General features: G+C 37.8%; 1 protein-coding gene and 1 long non-coding RNA gene across 2 annotated transcripts; both read left to right on the plus strand.

Annotated features, from left to right (window-relative positions):
- The first annotated feature begins 6,931 nt into the window (after positions 1-6,931).
- On the plus strand, positions 6,932-14,603 carry LOC124376877. Its single transcript, XR_006923942.1, has 4 exons — positions 6,932-7,063; positions 10,882-11,002; positions 13,695-13,811; positions 14,021-14,603. It is a non-coding gene; the product is annotated as an uncharacterized LOC124376877 (long non-coding RNA).
- Positions 14,604-19,624: 5,021 nt separating this feature from the next.
- Positions 19,625-21,942, plus strand: LOC124377367 (NLR family CARD domain-containing protein 3-like). The gene is given in 5 exon segments (XM_046836807.1): positions 19,625-19,649; positions 20,745-20,838; positions 21,064-21,356; positions 21,453-21,899; positions 21,902-21,942. Coding segments are annotated over 5 exon segments (900 nt in total).
- Positions 21,943-24,227: the final 2,285 nt, after the last annotated feature.

Genomic DNA, 24,227 nt, shown 5'->3' on the forward strand with positions numbered 1-24,227 from the left:
CCAAGAGTAGCTGAACTCAGAGTGAGATTCCTCTGGTAGTTTTGGTTGCTTAGGAAAATGATTTTATTTGTTTTTGTTGTGTGGAAGCACAAATGTTCTTGTTCAGTTAATTCATGGGCTTTTGCCTGGCAAATCACTTCGACTGAAATGTGCTCAAGCAGATTGCTCTTTAGAATTTGGGACTTTTACAGAATTGATCACATCGCAGCTGAAAACTGTTTGTTTTGATGAGCATCTTTTTGCGTACAGAATTGATCACAGATCCAGTGCATCTCTGAAAGTGTTTATTGTAACTGAACTTACTTATTACACACCTTTTGATGTGCAGATACCCTATGGATCTGATCATTGTTTTTGCTTTGTTGTACCCTACTGTCATTTAATTCAGATTTAGCTGTCACTTGTTCATGTGACTGTGAAGTTGTTTGTTTTGTCCCTTCTGTGCAACCAAACTTCAATCTAAATCAACTGTTTGCACATCTGCCATGTTTTAATGTAGCTACTTTGCCCACTTTCATAAAATTAAAAAAGAAAGAATTATTACATCTGTCTGAAGACTGGATTAAATCCTGCACATTGACACTATAGAACTATATGTACACATGACATGTGCACTAAAAAGAGAACTTTCTGAATAACACTTGTAGAGTAATCCACAGGAAAAACAACAGCAGAGGTGTTAAATGACCCTTAGTGTAAAACTTTTAGAACAATAGTCAGTGTAACAATCTACACTCTCAGTGTCATTTTCTACCACTACAGGGTGTCGTTTTAACACTATCAATTCAACACTACATACAGTGTCATTTTAACTCTCCATAGATTGGGACTATATATGATCTTTAGTCGTGTTCAAATCAACAGTAAGTGTTAAATTCACACTGCTGATTTTACTGTATAGGGTTTCTGGGCTCTCTGGCTAATTTGTGCTCTGGATCCCCAGATATCCGATCTTTTTACTCCATGTAACAACAATCATTATCAATAAGCATAACACTTATTGTGTCTTCAGTAAGAGACAATAAAGAACTCAATGTAAACAGTTTATTAAATCAACTAAAACATACAGTATGTAAATATACAGTAAAGCAATAAACACCACTGTATGGTCTCTCACACACAGATCACTAAAACCCTGTGTGGATTATTATTATCTGAGTGATAATAAGATCATAAAAGTGAATAATAAGTTAAGAGCAGCTCCAGACAGAAATGTGGATATTGATTTAAATAGCGACAGAATCATTCCTGTAATATACAATACAACATACAAACAGATAGATAGATAGATAGATAGATAGATAGATAGATAGATAGATAGATAGATAGATAGATAGATAGATAATATGTATTATAAACCTTAATACAGTTAAAGTGTAATTCTAATTAAATTTGAAATATAATAAAAAACTGAGATGATTTTTGTAATAATAAAATGCTACCATCTAGTGGTACAATAAGACATTGCAGTAGCATTGATGTGCACCAGCACATTTTATTTAATAAAAATAAATTATATACTTATGAACAAAAATAAATATTTTCTTTCATTCATTTAATGATTAAACCTTTTTTAAATACACTCATATATATTTATAGTAACTGTGATGTTTGAATCTATATAAATCAATTTGTCGCTGGGCAGAACCGACCAAAGAAATTTTGCCCTTTTTATATTTATATTCAATAAAAATTAAAGAATTCTGAGTGAATCATTAATAATTAAGCAAATAACAAAATAAATGAAATCGTTGTTTCTTTTATATATTCTATTACATATTTTATAATTGTATAATAGCTATCCTATTTTTATATATTTAGAATAAATATTAGATACTAGATACATTGCTAGATTTATTATTATTATTATTATTATTATTATTATTATTATTATTATGATTATAAAGATGATTATATTGATAACAAACTCTTGTACAGTTTAAGTGTAATTTTAATTAAATTTGGGGCAAAATGAAAAAAAAATTATATTTTGTAGTAGTAAAATGCTACCATCTAGTGGTAATATGAGGCATTACAACTTGTCTCCGGGCGGTAATTTTGGTATTTTTGCTGTTTCCACACGGACTGTTTTTACTTGTCGGACCTGCGCTTCATTGCCGGACAAGTTGATTTATATAGATTCAAACACCACAGTAACTTTGACATTTATAAGTGTACTTTAAAATGTTTAAAAATTATATTAATAAAATAATATATTCATTTTTGTTTATAAATATATAGAATATTTTAATCAAATAAAATTTGCTCCCGCACATCAATGATACTGCAATGTCTTATTGTACCACTAGATGGTAGCATTTTATTATTACAAAAATCACACGTTCAGTTTTTTATTTTATTTCAAATTTTATTAAAATTATACTTAAACTGTACAAAAGTTTGTTATAATCAGTTTAATTATCTATCTATCTATCTATCTATCTATCTATCTATCTATCTATCTATCTATCTATCTATCTATCTATCTATCTATCTATCTATCTATCTATCTATCTATCTATCTATCTATCTATGGGGTGGGACTTGTATGGAGTATATAGTGACATCATCACACTGTCTGCCCTGTAGCCTTGTGGTCATGTGGTCAGTTACGGGCCTCAATAAGGTCCTGTAATGAAGTTGATGGGTTTTTTGGGGTTTTTTTTTGTATTTACTTGTGTATTTTTTATATATTAATTTATTTCAACCATAAACAGTGTGTTCCTGACCATCCTGAGAGAGAGAGAGAGGGAGAGAGAAAGAAAACAGTCAGAAAAAATAATTTTTGCTAAGATAATACACATGTGCTCAACACACACACACACACACACACACACACACACCTTTCTACTGTAGGATTCCAGGGTCGGTCACCAAAACGATTAATTTTGGGGCATTTATGGGTTCATACTGCAAAAATAAAAAAAACATGAGAAGGTTTAAATACAGTTACTGAAATCTCACACAAACCATCTAAACTATTACACAAGCTGTTTCAGATACAAATCTGAGATCATATTTATATTCATCCTTAACACTTTTGTTTTTGCCCACATTTTTCATGAGCTGAACTCAAAAATCTAAGACCTTTCCTATGTACACTAAAGACGTATTTCTCTCAAATATTTTAGAGGGGCTTTTTATTATTTATCTATCTTTTTTTCATCCTGAGACACACCTGTGCACTAATCATGCTGTCTAATCAGCATCTTGATCTGCCACACCTGTGAGGTGGATGATTCTCTCAGCAAAGGAGAAGTGATCACTAACACACATTTAGACACATTTGTGATCAATATTTGAGAGAAATAGGACTTCAAGTCTTAGATCTCTGAGTTCAGCTCATGAAAAATGGGGGCAAAAACCAAAGTGTTGCGTTTATAATTTTGTTCAGTATATATTTTGTATTTTTTTCAGTTTTGAGGTTTGGAGGCTTTATTTATTGTTTATTATTTAATTCATTGTTGAATTATCAGTCACTTATTTTCTTGATTAATCTTGATTAACATTGCTGTGTGTCGTAGTCCTCTGTGTAATGTTTCAGTTAAAATAGGGTACTATTAAATAGTTAGCTGCCTGAAAGTGCTACTGTAGAAAAGTAATGTAGAACATTTATTAGACTAGAAACTGGACATTTTGACAGTGAGATTGTTGGAGTGATCTTCTTGGACAGTATTCGCTCTGCAGCACAACTGTATGTGTTGTTATAATATAAAGTTGCACTTGGTGATGAAAATCTTTCCTCCAAAGGGTCTGAACTGAAGAACACAATGTTTTATGTTGCTCTGTGCATTGTTTATGTCTCCAGTCCATGTTCATTTCTGTATTGTTTTTATTGCTACATATGTGTCAATAAAGTTTTTTTAAAATTAATATTTTGATTAATTCCTTGTTGGATATGATATAAAAACCCTGTAAAACATTTTTTTTGTCATTACCAACATGGGTATGATTTTTCTCAACAGACATTTGTTAAGACCTGTTAAATATATTGTTAGTTTTAATTGAATCCAACACTCCACTGTTTAGCCACCATTTGCCCCACACGCTCGTTTCACATAACCACTTTTGGACATATTTTTTTATATATAATATTTTTTATATACATAAAAAACATTAAACAACAAAACTCTGGCAACACAGGCATGTGACACGTCTAAACACTCGGCTTGGTGAGGGGGGTCAGATGCCGTGTCATGTGATGATGTCACGTTGCGTCACTAGCCCACTCCTAGGAAAAACCTGGGCAATACCTGGCATGTCAGGTATCAAAATGCTTGTCTCTCAAAGTACGATTGCCTCTTGAGTCTGTCTATCTATCTATCTGTCTGTCTATCTATCTATCTATCTATCTATCTATCTATCTATCTATCTATCTATCTATCTATCTATCTATCTATCTATCGATCGATCTTTCTATCGATCGATCGATCGGATTTCAAAGGGATTTCAAGATCCTGGTGGAGACGCAGCACATCTCCCATGATGAGGATCATAGAGTCAGGACCTCTTCCCACTTAACAAGGAGAAATTGAGAAGTTTAGTAGACTTTTTGCAATAAATGAATGGCCACAGTCATGAACGAGAACACAAACTTCTCTGGGAGAGATTTTTCCATCCTGATGTCCTGCACCCCAGCAGAGTTGGAGCTACACTCCTATCAGACAACATCTCCAGGATGCTGCACACCATCTGACTGGTAAGACATCATGTAAATCTCAATTATGATAACATTTATAGAACAACCCAAATAGCAACAAGTACACAAAGATCACATTCTTCTGAGTCTGGTTCCTCTCAAGGTTTCTTCTTGGGGTTTCTTCACTTAAGGAAGTTTTTCCTTCACCACAGTCACTCCAGGCTTCATCATCAGGGATAAACACACATCATTCACTTTAATTCTTAAGTTCTGTAAAGCTGCTTTGAGACAATGTCCATTGTGAAAGTTTGTCAAACTTCAGAAGGTACAGAGAAAAAAAAGGGGTTATTAAGCAGCTTTATACACAAATTCAAATTCATTCAGCATCCTTATTAATTTACCATGAGCAGGTTCATGGTAAATTAATAAGGATGCTGAATGAATACTACTGAATTTCTAATAAAAATGTCATTTGTGTATAAAGCTGCTTAATAACCCCTTTTTTTTCTCTGTACTTTTGTGTGTTTGTGAGAGTGTAGCTGGTCTATGTATGTGCAACTGTGCTCCGCTGGGACTGTGCTAAAAGTCAGGGGGCTGTAGGAATGCTACTGGTGCCACCACACAGGTACACACAGAGACACTTGTGAACATGTTTGATTCTCATAATAATGTGTTTTGGACACATTCTAAAAGAGATTGCTGTGATCCTTCACAGGTGTGTGCATTTTTGACACTGATCATCGAACATGTTTCTTCTGGCTCAATCTTTTACAGAGACAAACTCCAACATCCTCTTCATGACACAAGGCTGATTTATACTCTAAGCACAATGCTGCTGTGTCACTCATTTAAAAATATGTATTCAATATTAATGCTGCAGTGAATTAGACTGTATTTACCCTGCTTTTGTGTGTGTGTGTGTGTGTGTGTGTGTGTGTGTGTGTGTGTGTGTGTGTTTTGTACGTCGTTCTGGATAAGGGCGTCTGCTAAATGCCACAAATGTAAATGTAAATGTGTGTGTGTGTGTGTGACTGAATTTGCCAGTCTGCTGTAAGGGAAGCTGACTTTATCACAGCCTTGGCTTCCCACTATGCCTTCGACCTTTTGGCACTGAGACCTGGATATCTCCACAGAACACTGCTATACCAGCTGCTCTGTCTTCTGCCTATGCTTTCTCTCACTCATCAAGAGAAACCGGTAGAGCTGGTGGTACAGGTTTACTGTTGTCACGGAGATGGTGTTTTACACCTCTCCCTTTATCTCACCTAAAGATGTCTTCTCTTGAATTACATGCAGTTCCACTGGAAGCACAGACTGCTGTAGAACTGACTTCTGCAGAAGCTGCTGCTTTGTTTCATTATTTACTTTCTTTGGTGTTTGTGTGTGTGTTTACTGATTAGTAGAAATACAAGATAGTGTCAAACTCAGTTTACACGTTCTACAGTGGAGTCAGACATAAAAGTAGAACAGGCACAAAACCTCATTAAATGTATGTTTAAAACTTGCTTTTGTATGTTTAATAACATTTATAATTTAATATGACACACATTTGACAGGTTTTATCAATAGTAACAAAATTGAATGCTGTTAATTAGGAAGTACTTGTTTAAGAACACTGGAACTTATGATGGTAAGATCGCAAAGTGAAAATTATAAAGTAAGGGCACAAAACTTTCCGGAGCAACTTTTACATTCGGCGCCAGTGGGACACAGTATTAAGTTCAGGATGAAGCAGTTTCTAAAGGGAGAAAAAGGCTGATTTTCTCTCCTCCACAACATCTCCACTACATGCTGTTATTAATCACAGCACTTTCTCTTTTAGTTCTTGCTCATTAAAATGAACTTGATGGAATGCGATTAAAATAATTCCGTTTCCAACTCAATTCAATTCAATTCATTTTTATTTGTACAGTGCTTTTAACAATGAACATTGTCTCAAAGCAGCTTTACACAGTAGCCACTGGCAAGGAAAAACTCCCCGAGATGGCATAAGGAAGAAACCTTGAGAGAAACCAGACTCGAGAGGGAAACCATCATCATCTGGGTTGCACTAAATGTCCATTTATAGCAGATATACTATGTTGCGGGGTACAGTGATGATGATCAGAAGTGAAAAGTAGTCCTGAGTCAATGTAGCAGACTGTTGACATTAACTTCAGTCCAATCCATCCTCAAAGCACCCATTCTTACTCCAGAATTTCACAGAACCACCCAAGGCGTTGATGAGAAACCGTCTCATCTGCACTCATCAAAGTGTCGGTTCAAAGTGTCGGTTGAAAGAGTCGAGTCAGTTTTCCGAAAGTGAAAGTGTTTCTCAGCCTCGACTGCATTTTGAGGAGCGGTTCGAAAAACACAAAGATCTTTAACAGCAGCCAGAAGTGGTGAGATTCATGTCCAACAACAAGCAGTGCTGAAGAAAAGTGGGTGAGTTTTTCCTAGAAACAACTTCCTATCGGAATAATGCGTTTGTGTTTTCTATGTAATGATGTTTGTGGAAAGACCGCAGGGAAACTGCGGCACAGCAGCCGAAATGGAGGCCAACAGTTTCAGCCCAAATTTGATGATTTTCTGAGTTTATTTGAGTTTATTTGAGGAGGATCTGACATGAGAACACCGGGATTGTTTGGTTGTTCCAAGCTGATCCTGGAGTTGTTGTCATTGTTTAGGATGATTTCCTGTAAACAGGAGCAGATCGTGGCTTTCTAAGCGGAGGTGATACGGGAAGTGTGGAGCAGATACATGTTCATGAAGACATGAGCTTTCCGAATTCATTGCGGAATGTGGAATCCACTGGATCCTTTATTACAGCATAGATTCCTTCAGGATAGATGGGCTTTTCTCCTCTTTCCTTCATCACGTGACCTGGAGTTTTCCCCATAAACATACAAGACTGATGCTGGATCTGTGATGATCACAAATGCTGAGCTCATAAAACTAGGAGCTACTAACCATATAGACTGTATAAGACTGTAGAAAGAACATCACTTATAATCTTATACTCCAGTGCTCATGTTAGTTCTCACTCTCCAGTGTTCTGTACTGTTGAAAGATTTATGATCACACTCTTGATGTCACCCAAATGAGGATGGGTTCCCCTTTTGAGTCTGGTTCCCCTCAAGGTTTTTTCCTCATAACATCTAAGGGAGTTTTTCCTTGCCACAGTCACCACGGCTTGCTCATCAGGGATAAATGCACACTATTCACCTTAACTGTTGATTTCTGTAAAGCTGCTTTGAGACAATGTCTGTTGTGAAAAGCGTTATACAAATAAACTTGACTTGACTTGACTTGACTTGACTTGACAAGACAGACCGGTCTGACTGATTCAGCTTGTTTCTTCTGTAACTCGTTCGCCTTCTTGTTCCGGGCAAAAATTCCCCTAAAAAAATCCAACTAAACACAAAGCTGCAGTTTTTTCTGTATGAAAATAAAACTAAGGTTTATGATCTACATGGTATACAAAATGAATCTACAGTTATATAAAATCTCGATAGTTATAACATGATTAAATAATGAATAGTGAAAACTCACACTTGTATATTTTTGTCTTTTTTATTTTTGGGTAAAAATTGTAGCGACGCCACTAATGTCATAGAATTTAATTCACAATCACTGAAATAAAGTCTTGTCAGTGAGCAGAAGGCTTTTCTGATTTTAACTTCACCATTTGACTTTTCCTTGTACTATAAACTTTCCCTCTCACTCTCACAGATACTCTTCTATCACAAATCACTCCTGCTATCACTCTTCTCCACCCACTCCACCCTGCCTGCACTCTTTTCTTCACTTCTCTAACACACTCTCCATTACTTTGCACTGTTGACCCTAGGTACATGAACTCCACCACCTTCTTCACCTCTTCTCCCTTCAACTGCACCACTTCACTGCCCTCCCTTTCATTCACACACATGTACTCTGTCTTAGTCCTACTGACTGTCATTCCCTTTCTCTCCAGTGTGTACCTCCACCTCTCCAGGCTCTTCTCAACCATATCATCCACAAACATCATAGTCCATGGAGACTCCTGTCTGACCTCGTCCCTCAAATTGTCCATCACCACTGCAAACGGGAAAGGGCTCAGAGCCGATCCTTGATGCAGTAGTAGTAGTAGTAGTAGTCCAACCTTTCCCTTGAACCAGTCTGTTGTTCTTACTGAACACTTCACTGCTCTCACACTGTCCTCATACATGTCCTGCACCACCCTCACATACTTCTCTGACACACCAGACTTCCTCATACAATACCACAACTCCTCTCTTGGCACCCTGTCATACGCTTTCTCTAAATCCACAAATACACAATGCAACTCCTTCTGACCTTCTCTATACTTCTCCATTAACATTTTCAAAGCAAATAATGCATATGTGGTGCTCTTCCTCGGCATGAAACCATACTGTTGCTCACAGATGGTTACCTCTTCTCTCAGTCTGGCTTCCACTACTCTTTCCCATAACTTCATGGTGTGACTGATCAACTTTATTCCCCTGTAGTTACTGCAAGTCTGCACATCTCCCTTATTCTTAAAGATCAGTACCAGAAAAATCTTTCTTCATTCATCAGGCATCTTCTCACCTTCTAAAATCCTGTTAAACAATCTTGTTAAAAACTCCACCATCATCTCTCCTAAACATCTCAATGCTTCTACCGTTATGTCATCTGGTCTAACCGACTTTCCACTCTTCATCCTCTTAATCTCTGCTCTCACTTCCTCCTTACTAATCCTATCCACTTCCTGCTTTACCATCTTCACACCACCCAACCTTCTCTCTCTCTCATTTTCTTCATTCATCAGCTACTCAAAATGCTCCCTCCATCTTATCAACACACTCTCTTTACTAGTCAACACATTCCCAACTCTATCCTTTATTGCTCTAACTTGCAGCACATCCTTCCCAGCTCGGTCCCTCTGCCTGGCCAATCGGTACAAATCCTTTTCTCCTTCCTTAGTGTGCAACTTCTCTTACAGCTCCTCATATGCCTTTTCCTTGGCTTTCCCCACATCCCTCTTTACCTGCTGCCTCATCTCCTTGTACTCCCTCCTACTTTTATTATCTCTCTGTCGATCCCAATTCTGTTTTGCCAACCTCTTTCTCTTTATGCTCTCCCGCACTTCCTCATTCCACCACCATGTCTCTTTGTCTTCCACCACCATCTGCCCTTCCACATTCCTCTCCTTAAAGCCATACCTACCCATCACCTCCTCATCACCTCTATTTCCTTCACCTACATGCCCATTAAAATCTGCCCCAATCACCAATCATTCATTCCTACTCCACTTCAACTAACTCACTCCAGAATCTTTCCTTCTCCTACATCTCACAGCCGACTTGTGGAGCATAAGCACTGATGACATTTATCATCACCCCTTTAACGTCCAGCTTCTTGTTCATCACCCTATCAGAAGCTTTCTTCACCTCCACTACACTCTTAATAAGATCTTCCTTCAGAATCACCCCTACACCATTTCTCTTTCCATCCACACCATGATAGAACAGTTTAAACCCACCTCTAATGTTCCTGGTCTTACTCCCTTTCCACTTGGTCTCCTTAACACACAACATATCTACCTTTCTCATCTCCATCATATCAGCTCCTTCTCTCCCTTTACCAGTCAGAGTACTAACATTTAAAGTACCCACCCGAGCCTCCACTCTCCTCCACTTCTCCTTTCCCTGCTGTCTCTGAAGATGTAACCTCTCCTTCTCCTCCTTCGGCCAACAATAGCCCAATTTCCACCGGTACTCCATGGGTAATGATACCTGTGGTGGTCGTTGGTTACCCGTGCCTTGACCGATCCGTTATGAGATTCTGATTTATGATCTACATATTCAATCTGGCACGTTTTACGCTGGATGCCCTTTCTAACGCAACTCTCCCTATTTATCTGGGCTAGGGACCGGCAATAAAAGTGCACTGGCTTGTGTAACACTAATGACTGGGTTAACATTAAAGACTATATAATTTCTATTAATCATCAGAATATCTCTAATTATTTTGTAGGGTTATTGCTATTATGACTCTGTTATTGTTGTGTTGTTATATATGCTGTTTAGGTGCATTTGTTTACAGGGAACTCTCACCTGGACCAAGATTGCAGCAGCATTGACGTATCGCAGCAACGGACCAAAGCGGCCAATGAGGCGTCTGTGTCTTATATGTCTATGGCTTTTATCTCTAATGGGACGTTAGAGGAAGATTTTTTTCCCCAGTTTTAACTACATGTTTGTTTTTATTTTTTTAAGGAATTTGATTAATTCCAGTAGAAGAGATCGGCGTCTTCAGGACTCTGCGTGTACACGAGCATTGAAAAATGGAGATCCCTAAACAGGGGCTAGATCATGTGACCTCACCCTCAAAAGACTGGTAACCTGCCATGTTCTAGTATTTTACTAATGAACTGTTCATATCTGCATTATGGAGTGTCTATAGAAATAATAACTAATATTTATGGTAAGAATAAATCTTTAGCACTCACTTGAAAAAGTGGTTGATGAAATAATGTCCCACAACTGTTTATTGTTTGCCTTTTGATTGGTTTTTGTATTTATACTCATGTTTCCATTGTCTCTTTGTGAAGACCTGTTTGTTCCTGCTCTTAGCCTATTCCAGGCATGATAGCATGTGTACATAAACAGCACTATGGACAGCCAAACTGAAAAAACTTCGACATGCCAAGGAAGATGCCTACAGAGGGGAGGACAAAGCACTGTACAAGCAGGCCAGGAACCAACTGACAAAAGAGATCAGAATAGCCAAAAGAAGCTACTCCGAAAAGCTGAAAAGCAGGTTTTCAGCTAACAATCCTGCATCAGTGTGGAAAGGCCTGCAAAATATCACAAACTACAGGAGACCACCCCTCCCCACTGAAGCAAACAAAGACCTGGCTGACGACCTCAACACCTTCTACTGCAGGTTTGAGAGCAATATCTTCACACCTCTAATCCAACCCAGCCCAATGTCTGCCCCATCACACCTCTGGGAACCCCTCTTACAACTCTTCCCAACACTCAATTTGCGCTCACGATTTGTGAAGAGGATGTGTATCGGCTCTTTCAGAGACAAAAGACAAGGAAAGCTCCCGGTCCAGGGGGTGTCTCCCCCTCCTGTCTCAAAGCATGTGCTGACCAACTGGCTCCCATCTTCACCTATATCTTCAACAGATCACTGTGGTTGTGCGAGGTCCCCTCCGGCTTTAAACTCTCCACAATCATCCTGGTTCCCAAGAAACCCTCCATTACTGGACTGAATGACTACAGGCCTGTTGCTTTGACATCTGTCATCATGGATCCTTTGAAAAGCTGGTATTGGCCCATCTAAAGAAGGTGACAGAACAGCTGCTGGATCCCCTACAGTTTGCATACCGAGCAAACAGATTGGTGGATGATGCAGTCAACATGGGGCTAAACTACATTCTGCAACACCTTGACTGCCCATGACCATATGCCCGGATTCTGTTTGTTGACTTTAGTTCCGCTTTCAATACAATAATTCCGGGAATTCTCCAGTCCAAACTCCTAAACCTCACAATACTCCCTGCCATCCGTTCAATGGATCACCAGCTTCCTGACAGGCAGGAAACAACAGGTGAGACTGGGAGGTGTTACCTCCGGTATTCGGACAGTCAGCACTGGTGCTCCTCAGGGGTGTGTCCTTTCCCCACTGCTATTCTCCCTTTATACGAATGACTGCATATTAAGTGACCCAACTGTCAAACTCCTGAAATTTGCAGATGACACCACGCTCATCGGACTCATCCAAGATGGTAACTAATCTGCATATGAGCAGAAGGTGAAGCAGCTGGTGCTATGGTGCAGTCAGAACACCCTTGAGCTAAACACACACAAAACTGTGGAGATGATAGTGGACTTTAGGAAACACCCTTCAATACTACTCCCCCTCACAATATCCAACATCCCTGTGTCATCTGTGGAGAACTATAAGTTTCTGGGCACTACCATTTCCAAAAACCTGAAATTGGAATCCAACATAAACTCAATTCTGAAAAAGGCCCAGCAGAGGATGTACTTTTTCTGTCAATTAAGGAAGTACAGTCTGCCACAGGAGCTGTTGATACAGTTCTACACTGCAGTCATTTAATCTGTCCTGTGCTCATAAATCACCATCTCGTTTGGAGCAGCAACAAAACAGGACAGAAACAGACTGCAGAAAACCGTTAAAACCGCAGAAAAAATAATTGGTGCTCAACTGCCCACTCTCTAGGACTTGTACCATACAAGAACCAGAAACCGGGCAGAAAAAATCACTAATGACCCTTCACACCCTGGACACAACATCTTTCAGCTCCTCCCTTCTGGCAGGTCCTACAGAACTTTGTTCACCAAAACTGACAGACACAGAAACAGTTTCTTTCCACAAGCAATCACCCTCACTAACAACTGACCATAATTATATTCCTGGCTCATATCTATTTAGTACTGCACAGAACTGTCAGTCATCACATTATCTGTATATGTTGCACACACTATTGCTGCTATATACTGTACAAAGTTTTATAGTAAACTCTCTATCATACCTGACACACAATACTGTCATTTGCATTACCATGCAATCCCACACTTTATGTACATTACTGAGCTGTATCCCTATTTATTACCCACACTGTCTATACTGTCTCACATTGTCTGTATTGTCTTATATAGTCTGTTTTTGTCTTGTCTTGTCTGTTTTGTCATGTATAGGTTTTATTTATGTCTGTACTTTTTAGAGTCACTAACAGCTGGAACCAAATTCCTTGTGTGTGTCAACACACTTGGCCAATAAACCTGATTCTGATTCTGATTCTGATCAGCATTTCGTTGTATTTCAAGTTAAAAGAAACAAGGTTTTGGATTTTTAAAGAACAATACTGCAGGGGTATTTGTTCCCTGTTCACAATCTATGTTCTGTATGCTACTATTCCTAGTGTGTAAGAAGTGAGAAAGATTATAATACATTTTAAACAGAAATATTGTAATTATACCTTATTATACAAATTTGTCTACAAATCATAAACAATGAAATTCTGTCTCATGTCCATTTCTATCATTTTAAACAGTAAAGGAAAGAGCAGGAGATCACACTCCCCAGAACCCAGCTGTGTCTCCATGAAGAGTGATCAGTCTATGGATTCTCCTGGCAACCTCAGAAATGAAAACCCCTCACCTGTACACAGGTAACATCCCATAATTCTCATAGTTAAAGTCACAGTTAATGGCTGCAGCTATTTAGAACATATGTTTACAATATGTTGGGAGCTGCCAGAATGTACGCATCTCCTGCCTTGGGTCAGTTTAGAGGTAATATTTTTTCTGTATTTGTGGTGTTTTAAAGCCTAGTTTTAACTCTTGTCTCTCTCCTTTTGATTGCCCGACACTGAAACAGAGTGCACAGCACCCTCCGTCCTCCACTCGTGAACCGGCGCTCATGCATGCACCACAAACATGTATACTGTAAAGTTTATACATTGCAGTAGTGTCAAATGCTCTGTTTTTTATCCGTTTTCATACCCCCCTCACCACAGTCCTATAAACTTTCCCTTTTACTCTTGCAGACACTCTTCTAACAGATAATGTCTAAAATGCTAAAGTAAAATGCTAATATAAGCAACAAAAACCTACAGGAAACAATATCTACTACTACTACTACTACTAATAATAATTAAAGCTGCAAGCAGTGTTTTGGGGGCCAAGCACTCTGACTTCTTGAACAGAATGTTCTGTAGACCCTCCCGAATCAGTGTACTAAATTTTTGAAGATTTTTTTAGAAAAATGTTTTTCGAAATTTTCAAAATGTATTTTTAGAAAAAAGGTTTTTGTTGATTGTAAGTAAAAATGGTGTGTTTATAAAAAATGAACCTTGCAGTCCAACAGTATAGTTCGACATAAGCCAATAATTAAAGCCATGATATGAGACGTATCTCCATACAGGCTTCACAAGATCAATACTGACATGTTTCAGGAAACTCAGCACACGAATAAACTCAGTGTTCACTGCCCAGAATTGTTGAGTTTGTGTTCTGATTAGTTTGTGTATTTATTTACTCTTTGTGACGTATATGTTGTTTGTTGCAGCTCTTAGTTTATCAGGAAATTGCACACAGATTAGTGATAATGCTGAAATATGTATTTGTAAATCTACATAAAACTAAAGCGTTCAAAATAAAAAAAATTTACAAAATGAAATAGCATTTGCATTAGTGTAAACATTTACAGCTACAGTTACAGCTGAATGAAATAAAACAATAAATAAAAAACAATTTCTCACAAAAATAAGATATTTGAAACATTTTGTCCAAACAAACAGGGAACGTCCTGCCGCTGCCAATTTCCTGGTATTTACTTGTTTTTCTGCTGAAGTTTAAGATACAGGACGTGTTTACACACTTAATTTCAGGCCATTTTGCACTCATTATTACTAAATGTGTTTGTGTGTTTTTATGAAAGATTGCTGCTGATTTGTGTGGTGTGGGAGTGGAGCATTGTGGTGGGGTTACAATAGGAATCTCGTCCAGGGTTCCAAATGCTAGAAACTTACGCAGAATGTAACAGACCCTGAAGAAAAAAGAGAGAGAGAGAGAGAGAGAGAGAGAGAGAGAGAGAGAGAGAAAGATAGCATGCAGAGCTGACGGTGTGTATGCAGGTTATGCGGTCTTGTGGAGGAAAGATGTGCGTTACCGTGGGTGTGTGTGCGTCCTGGTGTGAGTACGAGGAGAGATGTGTTACCAAGAGTGTGTGTGTGTGTGTGTGTGTTCTGCAATACTTCTAAATGTTTATTAATATTTAATATATAATACTTATTTATATTACAGAAAAAAAATAAGTAAGCCTACTATATTAAGTTAATATTTCATTTTAAGTAATGACAACATAAAAAACTGTGCTATCAGTTTCCAAAGTTTTTTAAGGTAAAGTACTGCTAACAGAAAAGACAAAAGACACTCAACAAAAATCTAAAAGTCTGAATTTTTTAAATAAACAATTGATAAACAACACAGATTTTTAAGAACAATGCAGTAGAAATACTAAATATATGTAGTATAAATATATACTTCTATCTAAACAACATGGGGACCTTGACTAATCAATAACTGCCACTTGACATTAAATAACTGCAAAAACAGCACTTTTTCAAAAAAGAAAACATGCAGAAAAACACAGTCCAGTGATAGGTCACCCCAAAATGAAAATTGTCATCATTTACTTATTCTCTTGTAATTTCAAACCTATTAGACTTTTTTTCTGCAGAACACAAACCAAGACATTCTGAAGAATGTTGGTAACCAAAGAACCACTGGCACCCATTGACTTCTATTGACAAATTAGAAGTGAAAGAGTGCCAGCAATTTTTTTGCTACTACTATTTTTCAAAACATCATCTTTTATGTTCTGCAAAAGAAAAAAAACATACATGTTTAAAATAAAAAGGGTGAGTAAATGATGACAGTTCCATTTTTGGTTGAACTATCCGTTTAGTTTCCAGTGCTCAACTTTAAATACAAATTACAAAATAAAGTCTAAAACAGACAGCTTAGCTGAAAGTTTAGCTGAAAGCTTTAGTTATAACAATTCTTAAAAAATAAAAAATAAATAAAAAATAAATAAATAAAAAACTGATCCCTCTGATGCTGAAAGAATTTTAAATCTTTGTGACATGTAATTTGTCAAAAGCAAAAACAGCAGCTTAGTTTAAAAGCTGGTTTTTAAGAGTTTGGGCTTGAGATTCTTACTTCCCAATGACAGAAATACTCTCTGAATAGCACCAAATGTGCTTCTCATTGTCTTTGGGTAGTATAAATTTAGAGCATAGATCAAAGCAAAGAGAAGACATACAGCATGTGGCAAATTTGGGACATCACCCACCACAATTTTTTCCTTGAGAATGATTGCCCTTAATGAGTCGACATTGAGGGCATGTGGAGTTTGGGCAGGCATGTCTTTTGGTAAAACTGCGAGCAGGCCAACATCGACTGCACTCAGGTCTACATTCAGATCTGAATCCTAAACAGAGAAAAGTAGCAATTGGTAATTTCTCCATACCTTGGAACAGTGTCCTGTGTAAGCACGAAACATAAGAAAGTATCTTGTTTTAAAGGTAAATTAGATTGTAAAATGTAAATTCTGGCATTAATTACATTTATATTGTTTTACACAAGATACCAATTATGATATCTTAAGCTTCCCTGCCCAGTTTTGGACATCATCATTTTCCGTTTCAACATCCAGAAAGATAGTAAAGACATTGCTAAAACAGGCCATGTGATCATAGTTGTTCAAATGTGATCTTGAAGTCACAGGAATACTTTTCTTGCAAAAAACAAACTTTATTTAACAATTTATCCTCTTCTGTGTTAGCCTCCACTGTTAGTATTATTGTCACTTCATTAAATTACATTTGAATGACTATGATCACAAAGACTATTTCAGTAATGTCTTCCCTACATTTCTGGACATTGAAAGTGATCGCTGAGATGCTGGCTAGGTCAAGAGACAAATGACTACTGTGTACTCTTCATCTGATCTATATTCTAATGGACCCTAATACACAATTTAGCATTAGCACAAATAACAAAGAAGTAAACACCAATATTACTTACAAAGCATGTCCTGAAAAATTCCACAGAATTATCCCCAGGAGGATTTGAAGGTAATGAAGTACTGCGGTGCGCACACGAGTTACATCAGATGACTATGAAAAACAGAGAATGAGGTTAACAGTCATACAGACTATACAATAAAGACAACTACATAAAGGTTTACCTTTAAATCAACTTGATGCAGATTTGCATCAAGCATTCTTCCTTGGTTCCTCCTTTTTTCCTGAAAATTTCAATCAAACGTATAGTGTTTGTCCAATGCTTCATAGAACTCGGTTCTCAGATTTTTTCCAGATATGCGATTAAATTCTGCAATGATATGAGAACAAACACAAAGTGGCTATTTACAATAAAATAAGATATTGAATAATAAGATGTTTAGATTGTAAAGAGAATACATGGCTTTCGGTGAAAAGTGCATTCCACTTTTCCAGGATCTCACAAATAGGAGGTTCAGAATGAACGATTTCCTTCCTTTTCAAGGCAAATGTGCTGTCCATCTTCTGGCCAATCAGGCTCATGTTTCAGGTCCTCTTTTTAATTTCTTCTACAAGTTCTACTCTTTCTTTCTTTCTTGACTTTCTTCGTTTTCCCCATTGGGAAAATTTGGCAAGAAATTTATTGAAACCGTCTAGGTTTTTTAATGCCTTTCTTCTGCACCTCTCTTTCCTTTGACAGCAACATCACTACAGCCACATTTACGCAGCTTTGTAGTTTGCCATCTTCACTGTCTGAGCTGTCAGCAACAGGTGGAGTTTAACCTTCTTCTGTGTAGCTTAAATGAGTATTTGAAACAATTCCCAACTTCAAATGTTCAGGGCATTGGTGTTGGTGATGTGCCTTACTTTTATGGGCGTTAAATGCGGAATAAACATTTGTCTCAAATGAACAGTCTTTAAAAGGACACTGCACTCTTTCATTATTCCTCAAATGAGTATGCAAATGGGCAAAATAATTAGATTCACTGCATAACTCCACTAAATCACAAACATGGCATTTGTAACATACTACACCATTGCTAGACCTCCCTGATAACACACTTCTTTGTGGGGGATGGATTTTTGAAAGATTTCAGTGCATTAAATTACTTAAAAGTACACAGGCAATCTAAGTGGAGGCATGGTATTGGAACAATTCGAGTATGGTTTATGTGATAGTGCTTAAGACGTTGTGCCCTCTTTTCAGATGTAAAAAAGCAAAACTTGCAATTCCACTGCATGGCAGAAGGCAATCAACAGGAAACCTAAAAAGGAAAAAAAAAATGAATTACTTAAGTTAAAGGCAAGGTAAAGGGAAAGTAACTTGCAATGACATTCACATGCTCATTTAGCATTAAATATTATATGAAATGAATTAATCCACAACTTTAACAATGAACAATTCTATTGGTATTAACTATTAAAAAAATCAAATTATCATGCAAGTCATATTCAAAATGTTTGGTAAACTACTTCTTTAAAACTAAAACACGCAGCTTTAATCTATACTATTCAGTAACCTACACTGGAATGCTGTCTTTTAAAAGATAAAAACCAATCCTTTTAGCGCAGTGCACACGCTGGCGACATTCAGAACGGCTGTGGAATTAACGTTACTTTTGTATTTTCACGCGGTGGTTACAGTTTGACGGTGTATTCAGTCAAAACTTGCGCCCTCAGTTTAAGACAGGTTTTTTTTGCCTCACATATCCTGTTTTTTTTCCTTCCTTCCTTCCCTTCTTCCTTTCAACATCCCCGCTCCACATCACGATGAAAATGGCTAGATTTTATAACGCATGCTAGTTATAGATGAGTTAAGTTACACTGCCAGGTTCCGCATTGTCACGACAGTGCGAGTAATAAAATTAACAAAAATAAAGCATTTTTTTTATAATTAACCGGGCCAATCCGGGTTAACAGATCTAAAGTGCAAAATAACATTTTAGATGTTGGTTTCCAACGGTCTAAAATATGTTTATGTAAAGACAAGTTTAAAAGTTCCTTACATGTTCTGCAAAGTAATATTAATTCAAGTAAACATCATGATTATAACTAACAAACAAGGAAAAAAAATATGCCTTAATTATTTACCTTAATTGGTAGATGCTCAAACCGTCTTCAGTCCATGAGCTTCAGCAAAGTGTGGGGGAGGGGAGTTGTGCTTTATTGCGCATGCCCAATGAAATGTCTCAAACATTTCGAGTAATATTTCTTAATTTTTATTAGTAATCTCAAATAATTATTTTAACATTTTACCAATAATTAACTATTTTTAGTAGACTCAATATTTTAGTCAGATTTAAATAAACATAATAGCATTTTTCTAGTGAAGTATACTATTTGATTTTACAGTGAACCCAGCTGGGTCTCCATGAAGAGTGATGAGTCTATGGATTATCCGGGCAACTTCAGAAATGAAAACCCCAAACCTGTACACAGGTAACATCCCATAATTCTCATAGTTAAAGTAACAGTTAATGACTAAATCTGGAATTCTGATCTCTTATATCATTTTCATCTTTTACTCTCAAATCCAAACGTCTTCACTGTCGAGCAAAAACCCAAAGAACTGGACTTCCTGTTCCAATACTTTTGGAGGTTTGTGTAGAAAGAATAGAAAAGTAGGAAAAAGTGTGAAATGAAACAGGAGCACATTTAATTCTCCAGGTGCACAATGTTGGAGTTCAAGTTTATTTCTATAGCGCTTTTCACAATGGACATTGTCTCAAAACAGCTTTACAGAGCTTAAGAATAAAAGTGAATGATGTGTGTTTATCCCTGATGATGGAGGAAATGGTAAAGGACAAAGTCCCTTGGATGAATGAGGAAGAAACCTTGAGAGTAACCAGACTCAAAAGGGGAACCTCATCCTAATTTGGGTGATATCAAGAGTGTGATATATATAAATAAATATATAAGTATAAATCTTACAACAATACAAAACACTGGAGAGTGAGAACTACGATGAGTACCAGAGTGTAAGATTGTGAGTAATGTCCTTTCTACAGTATTCTACAGTCAGATGACTTTGTGCAATTAGGAGCTGTTAAACAACTCAAGCTCAATATTTAAGATCATCATAGATCCAACACCAACTTCTCAACTTTGAGTAGCTAAATGTGAAAGTGAAAAGTGAAATGTTCTACCACCTTTAGTGGACTTTGCTATTCTAGGAACTACTAGAAGTCTGGGGTTTTGAGATATAAAAGAGCGTGATGGATTGTTACATGTTAGATTACTGTGGAGATACATGGGAGATAAACCGTTTAGTGTTTTGTAGGTAAGTAGCAGTAGTTTGTAGTTGATTTGAAACTTAACAGGTAGCCAGTGCTTGGGGAATATATGGTGATATTTTCTCTACCTTGTGATAACTCTGACTGCAGCATTCTGGAGAAACTATAGCTTGTTTATTAATAATGCAGGATATCCACCTAGTAATGTATTACAATAGTGTGTCCTCTAAGTGTTCCTGGTCTCATTACTATTATTGTAGTACAACTTGTGTTCAGGTTAAGACTCCAGTATTAAAGTGAGGAACGTTGAGATCTTTAACACTTGTTGTGTTTGTTCCCAGTGTTCTACAGAAGGCAGGAGACAGAAGAGAGAAGAACATCATCACAGCTACAGGGTACGATCAAATCCAACACCATGACTGTGACACTGACACACTGCTATTCTAAAGCTCTCTGCTGTTAGTAACTACAGAGTGATTAGATGATAGAAAACCTCCAGTAGAATAAAGTAAATCCACAGTGAGAACATCATAAAGATCTATCTAGCAGGACAAATGTGAACTTCTAATCTAATCATCAGCCTATGTCTCACCATGTCTTCCTTCCTTATACTGTCACAGACACGACCCAGAAACCACTGCTGCAGATGAATTCCAGAAGAAGTTCAAGTTCCATCTGATGAAGAAGTTTCAGTGTTTGAATGGATTGATGCTAAAGCAGGAAAACCGAACACTCCTGAATGAGATCTACACAGAGCTCTACATCACAGAGGGAGACAGTGGAGACATCAATAAAGAACATGAGGTGAAACAGATCGAGGCAGCATCCAGGAGGTTCCCAACTGAGGACACACCAATTAAATGCAGTGACATCTTTAATCCCCTACCCGAACAAGATGAATTCACCAGGAACGGTCTGAAAAAGCTCTTATCTAAACAAGATGAAGAATCCATAAGGAAAGTTCTGACAAAACCCTTATCTGAACAAGATGAAGAACCCATCAGGAGAGTTCTGACAAAGGGAGTAGCTGGAATTGGAAAAACAGTCTCTGTGCAGAAGTTTGTTCTGGACTGGGCTGAAGGGAAAACAAATCAGGACATCCACCTCATATTTCCACTTCCTTTCAGAGAGCTGAATTTGATGAAGGAGCAGAAACTGAGTCTGGTGGAGCTCCTTCATGTGTTTTTTAAGGAGATGAAAGAAATGGACATTTCCAGGTTGGAGAAGGTTTTGTTCATTTTTGATGGTTTGGATGAATGTCGTTTTCCTCTGGATTTCCAGAAGACAGTAAGAGTGTGTGATGTAACTGAATCAGCACCAGTGCATGTGCTGCTGATAAACCTGATCAAAGGGAACCTGCTTCCCTCTGCTCTCATCTGGATCACCTCCAGACCAGCAGCAGCTGATCAAATCCCCTCTGAGTGTGTCCATCGAGTCACAGAGGTACGAGGGTTCAATGACCCTCAGAAGGAGGAGTACTTCAGGAAGAGGATCAGTGATCAGAACCTGGCCAATAAGATCATCACACACCTGAAGTCATTAAGAAGCCTCTACATCATGTGCCACATCCCAGTGTTCTGCTGGATTTCAGCTGCTGTTTTAGAGAGAATGTTGGGTGAAGCAGAGAGTGGAGAGATCCCCAAGACTCTGACTCAAATGTACACACACTTCCTCATCATTCAGACCAACATCATAAGAGAGAAGTACCTACAGAAGCAGAAGAGTGATGAAGAAATGCTTTTCAAACTGGGAAAACTGGCTTTTCAGCAGCTGGAGAAACAAAACCTGATCTTCTATGAGGAAGACCTGAGAGAGTGTGGCATTGATGTGACAGAAGCAGCAGTGTATTCAGGTGTATGTACGCAGATCTTCAGAGAGGAGTTTGGGCTTCACCAGAGTAAAGTGTACTGCTTTGTTCATCTGAGCATTCAGGAACATCTCGTGGCTCTGTATGTGCACCTGACCTTCATGAAGGAGCAGAGAAATGTTCTTAAACAGAATCAGGTATGTAAGACACTTTCAGATGTTCACAGGAGTGCTGTAGATCAGGCTTTAAAAAGTCAGACTGGACATCTGGATCGTTTCCTTCGCTTTCTTCTGGGTCTCTCACTCGAGTCCAATCAGAAACTTCTACATTTCTTAGTAACACAGACAGGAAGTAGCTCCCAGAACAAAGAGGAAATAGTTCAGTACATCAAAAAGAAGATCAGTAAAGATGTTCCTGCAGAAAAATCCATCAATCTGTTCCACTGTCTGAATGAACTGGGTGATGATTCTCTAGTGGAGGAAATCCAGCAGTATCTGAAATCTGGAGCACAAAGTGAACTTTCTCCTTCACAGTGGTCTGCTCTGGTGTTTATGTTACTGACATCAGCACAGGATCTGGAGGAATTTGACCTGAATAAATACATCACTTCAGATAAGATCAGACATGAGATTCTTGTGAGAGTGATGCCTGTGATTGCAGCATCCAGAAAAGCAATGTAAGTGAAGCTGAATGAAATTGTTCTACTGTTACAGTGTTGAGAACAAATCAAAGGTCTGAGCTGTTCAGATGAATCGAACTCTGCAGGACTCTTTAGACTTTTTCCTTTCTCCTCTTAGAAACCTTTTAGATCACACTTTCTTTCTTTACCATTTGGATTCCCGGCTCTCATTCTCCATGTTTATACAACGTGTGTGTGATGATGTTCCTCAGCTGAACCTCTCGGCAAACAAAATCTGAACATCTCCGACTGTCAATTCTTATTATTCCACCATTTAATCATTGTGTTCAACTGATGTGTGTGATTTAAAAGTGAGACGCTACAGTGAAGCTTTGAAAACTAGTTTGATCTTCTGCATTTCTGTTCATTATCTTTTATTTCCTTCAGTATCAGATGCAGTGAAATTACATGGAGAAGTGGAGAAGCTCTGACCTCAGTGCTCAACTCAGAAACCTCCAGTCTGAGAGAACTGCATCTGACTGTCAATACACTGAATCTGTCTGGGAATAAACTAGAAGACTCAGGAGTGAAGCGTCTCTCTGCTCTACTGGAGAATCCTGAGTGTAAAGTGAAAGATCTGAGGTAAGATCATCTCTCTGAGAGACACAAGAACTCACTAAAAGCTGCAGTGAATTGTTGTATACAGTGTTGTTTTTCAGGTGAAATTTGCTGTAGCAGTACAACATCCAGAACAAATCTATCAGTAATGAAACTTCTCACTTCCACTAATCATTAATGCACTGAGAATTAGATCTATGTGTGAATAAAACTCCAGTTCAACAGAGAGAAAGAACCTGATTCATGACTTTGAACAGAAAGCAGCAATACCTTTACACCTCTTGTACACATAATGACAGGAATCTCAATCACAGCAATAATCATTGGTCAGGTTTAATATTATCTTGTGATTGGACAAGAGAAGGGAGACGGTCCACCATAACACACACATTATCTTCAAATCATCATCATTGCTTTTTCAATCTGTTTCTAGACATCTTACCATATTATTCTTCATTGTCAGAGATTCCCCTCTGCTCCGTTTGCAGAATGATGAAGTGTGTGTCAGCTTGCATTGCTCTGGACTTCCCAGTTCCATTCTCTGTTTCTCAGAGCGAAGTGTGTTTGTGCTGCTGCTCTCCTTCATCTCATCTTTTTTTACAACTTCTTTATTGAACTGCAAATGGTTAAGATCTTCTAAGAGAAAAACTGTTTTTTCCTCCACATTCATTTGGTCATTAGTGCTGCTCTACTTCTAATTCCCTGCTGTGAAAATGAGCTAAAATACACGTAACACTGCC

Source organism: Silurus meridionalis, chromosome 23 (assembly GCF_014805685.1).
Source record: "Silurus meridionalis isolate SWU-2019-XX chromosome 23, ASM1480568v1, whole genome shotgun sequence".
Classification (NCBI taxonomy): domain Eukaryota; kingdom Metazoa; phylum Chordata; class Actinopteri; order Siluriformes; family Siluridae; genus Silurus; species Silurus meridionalis.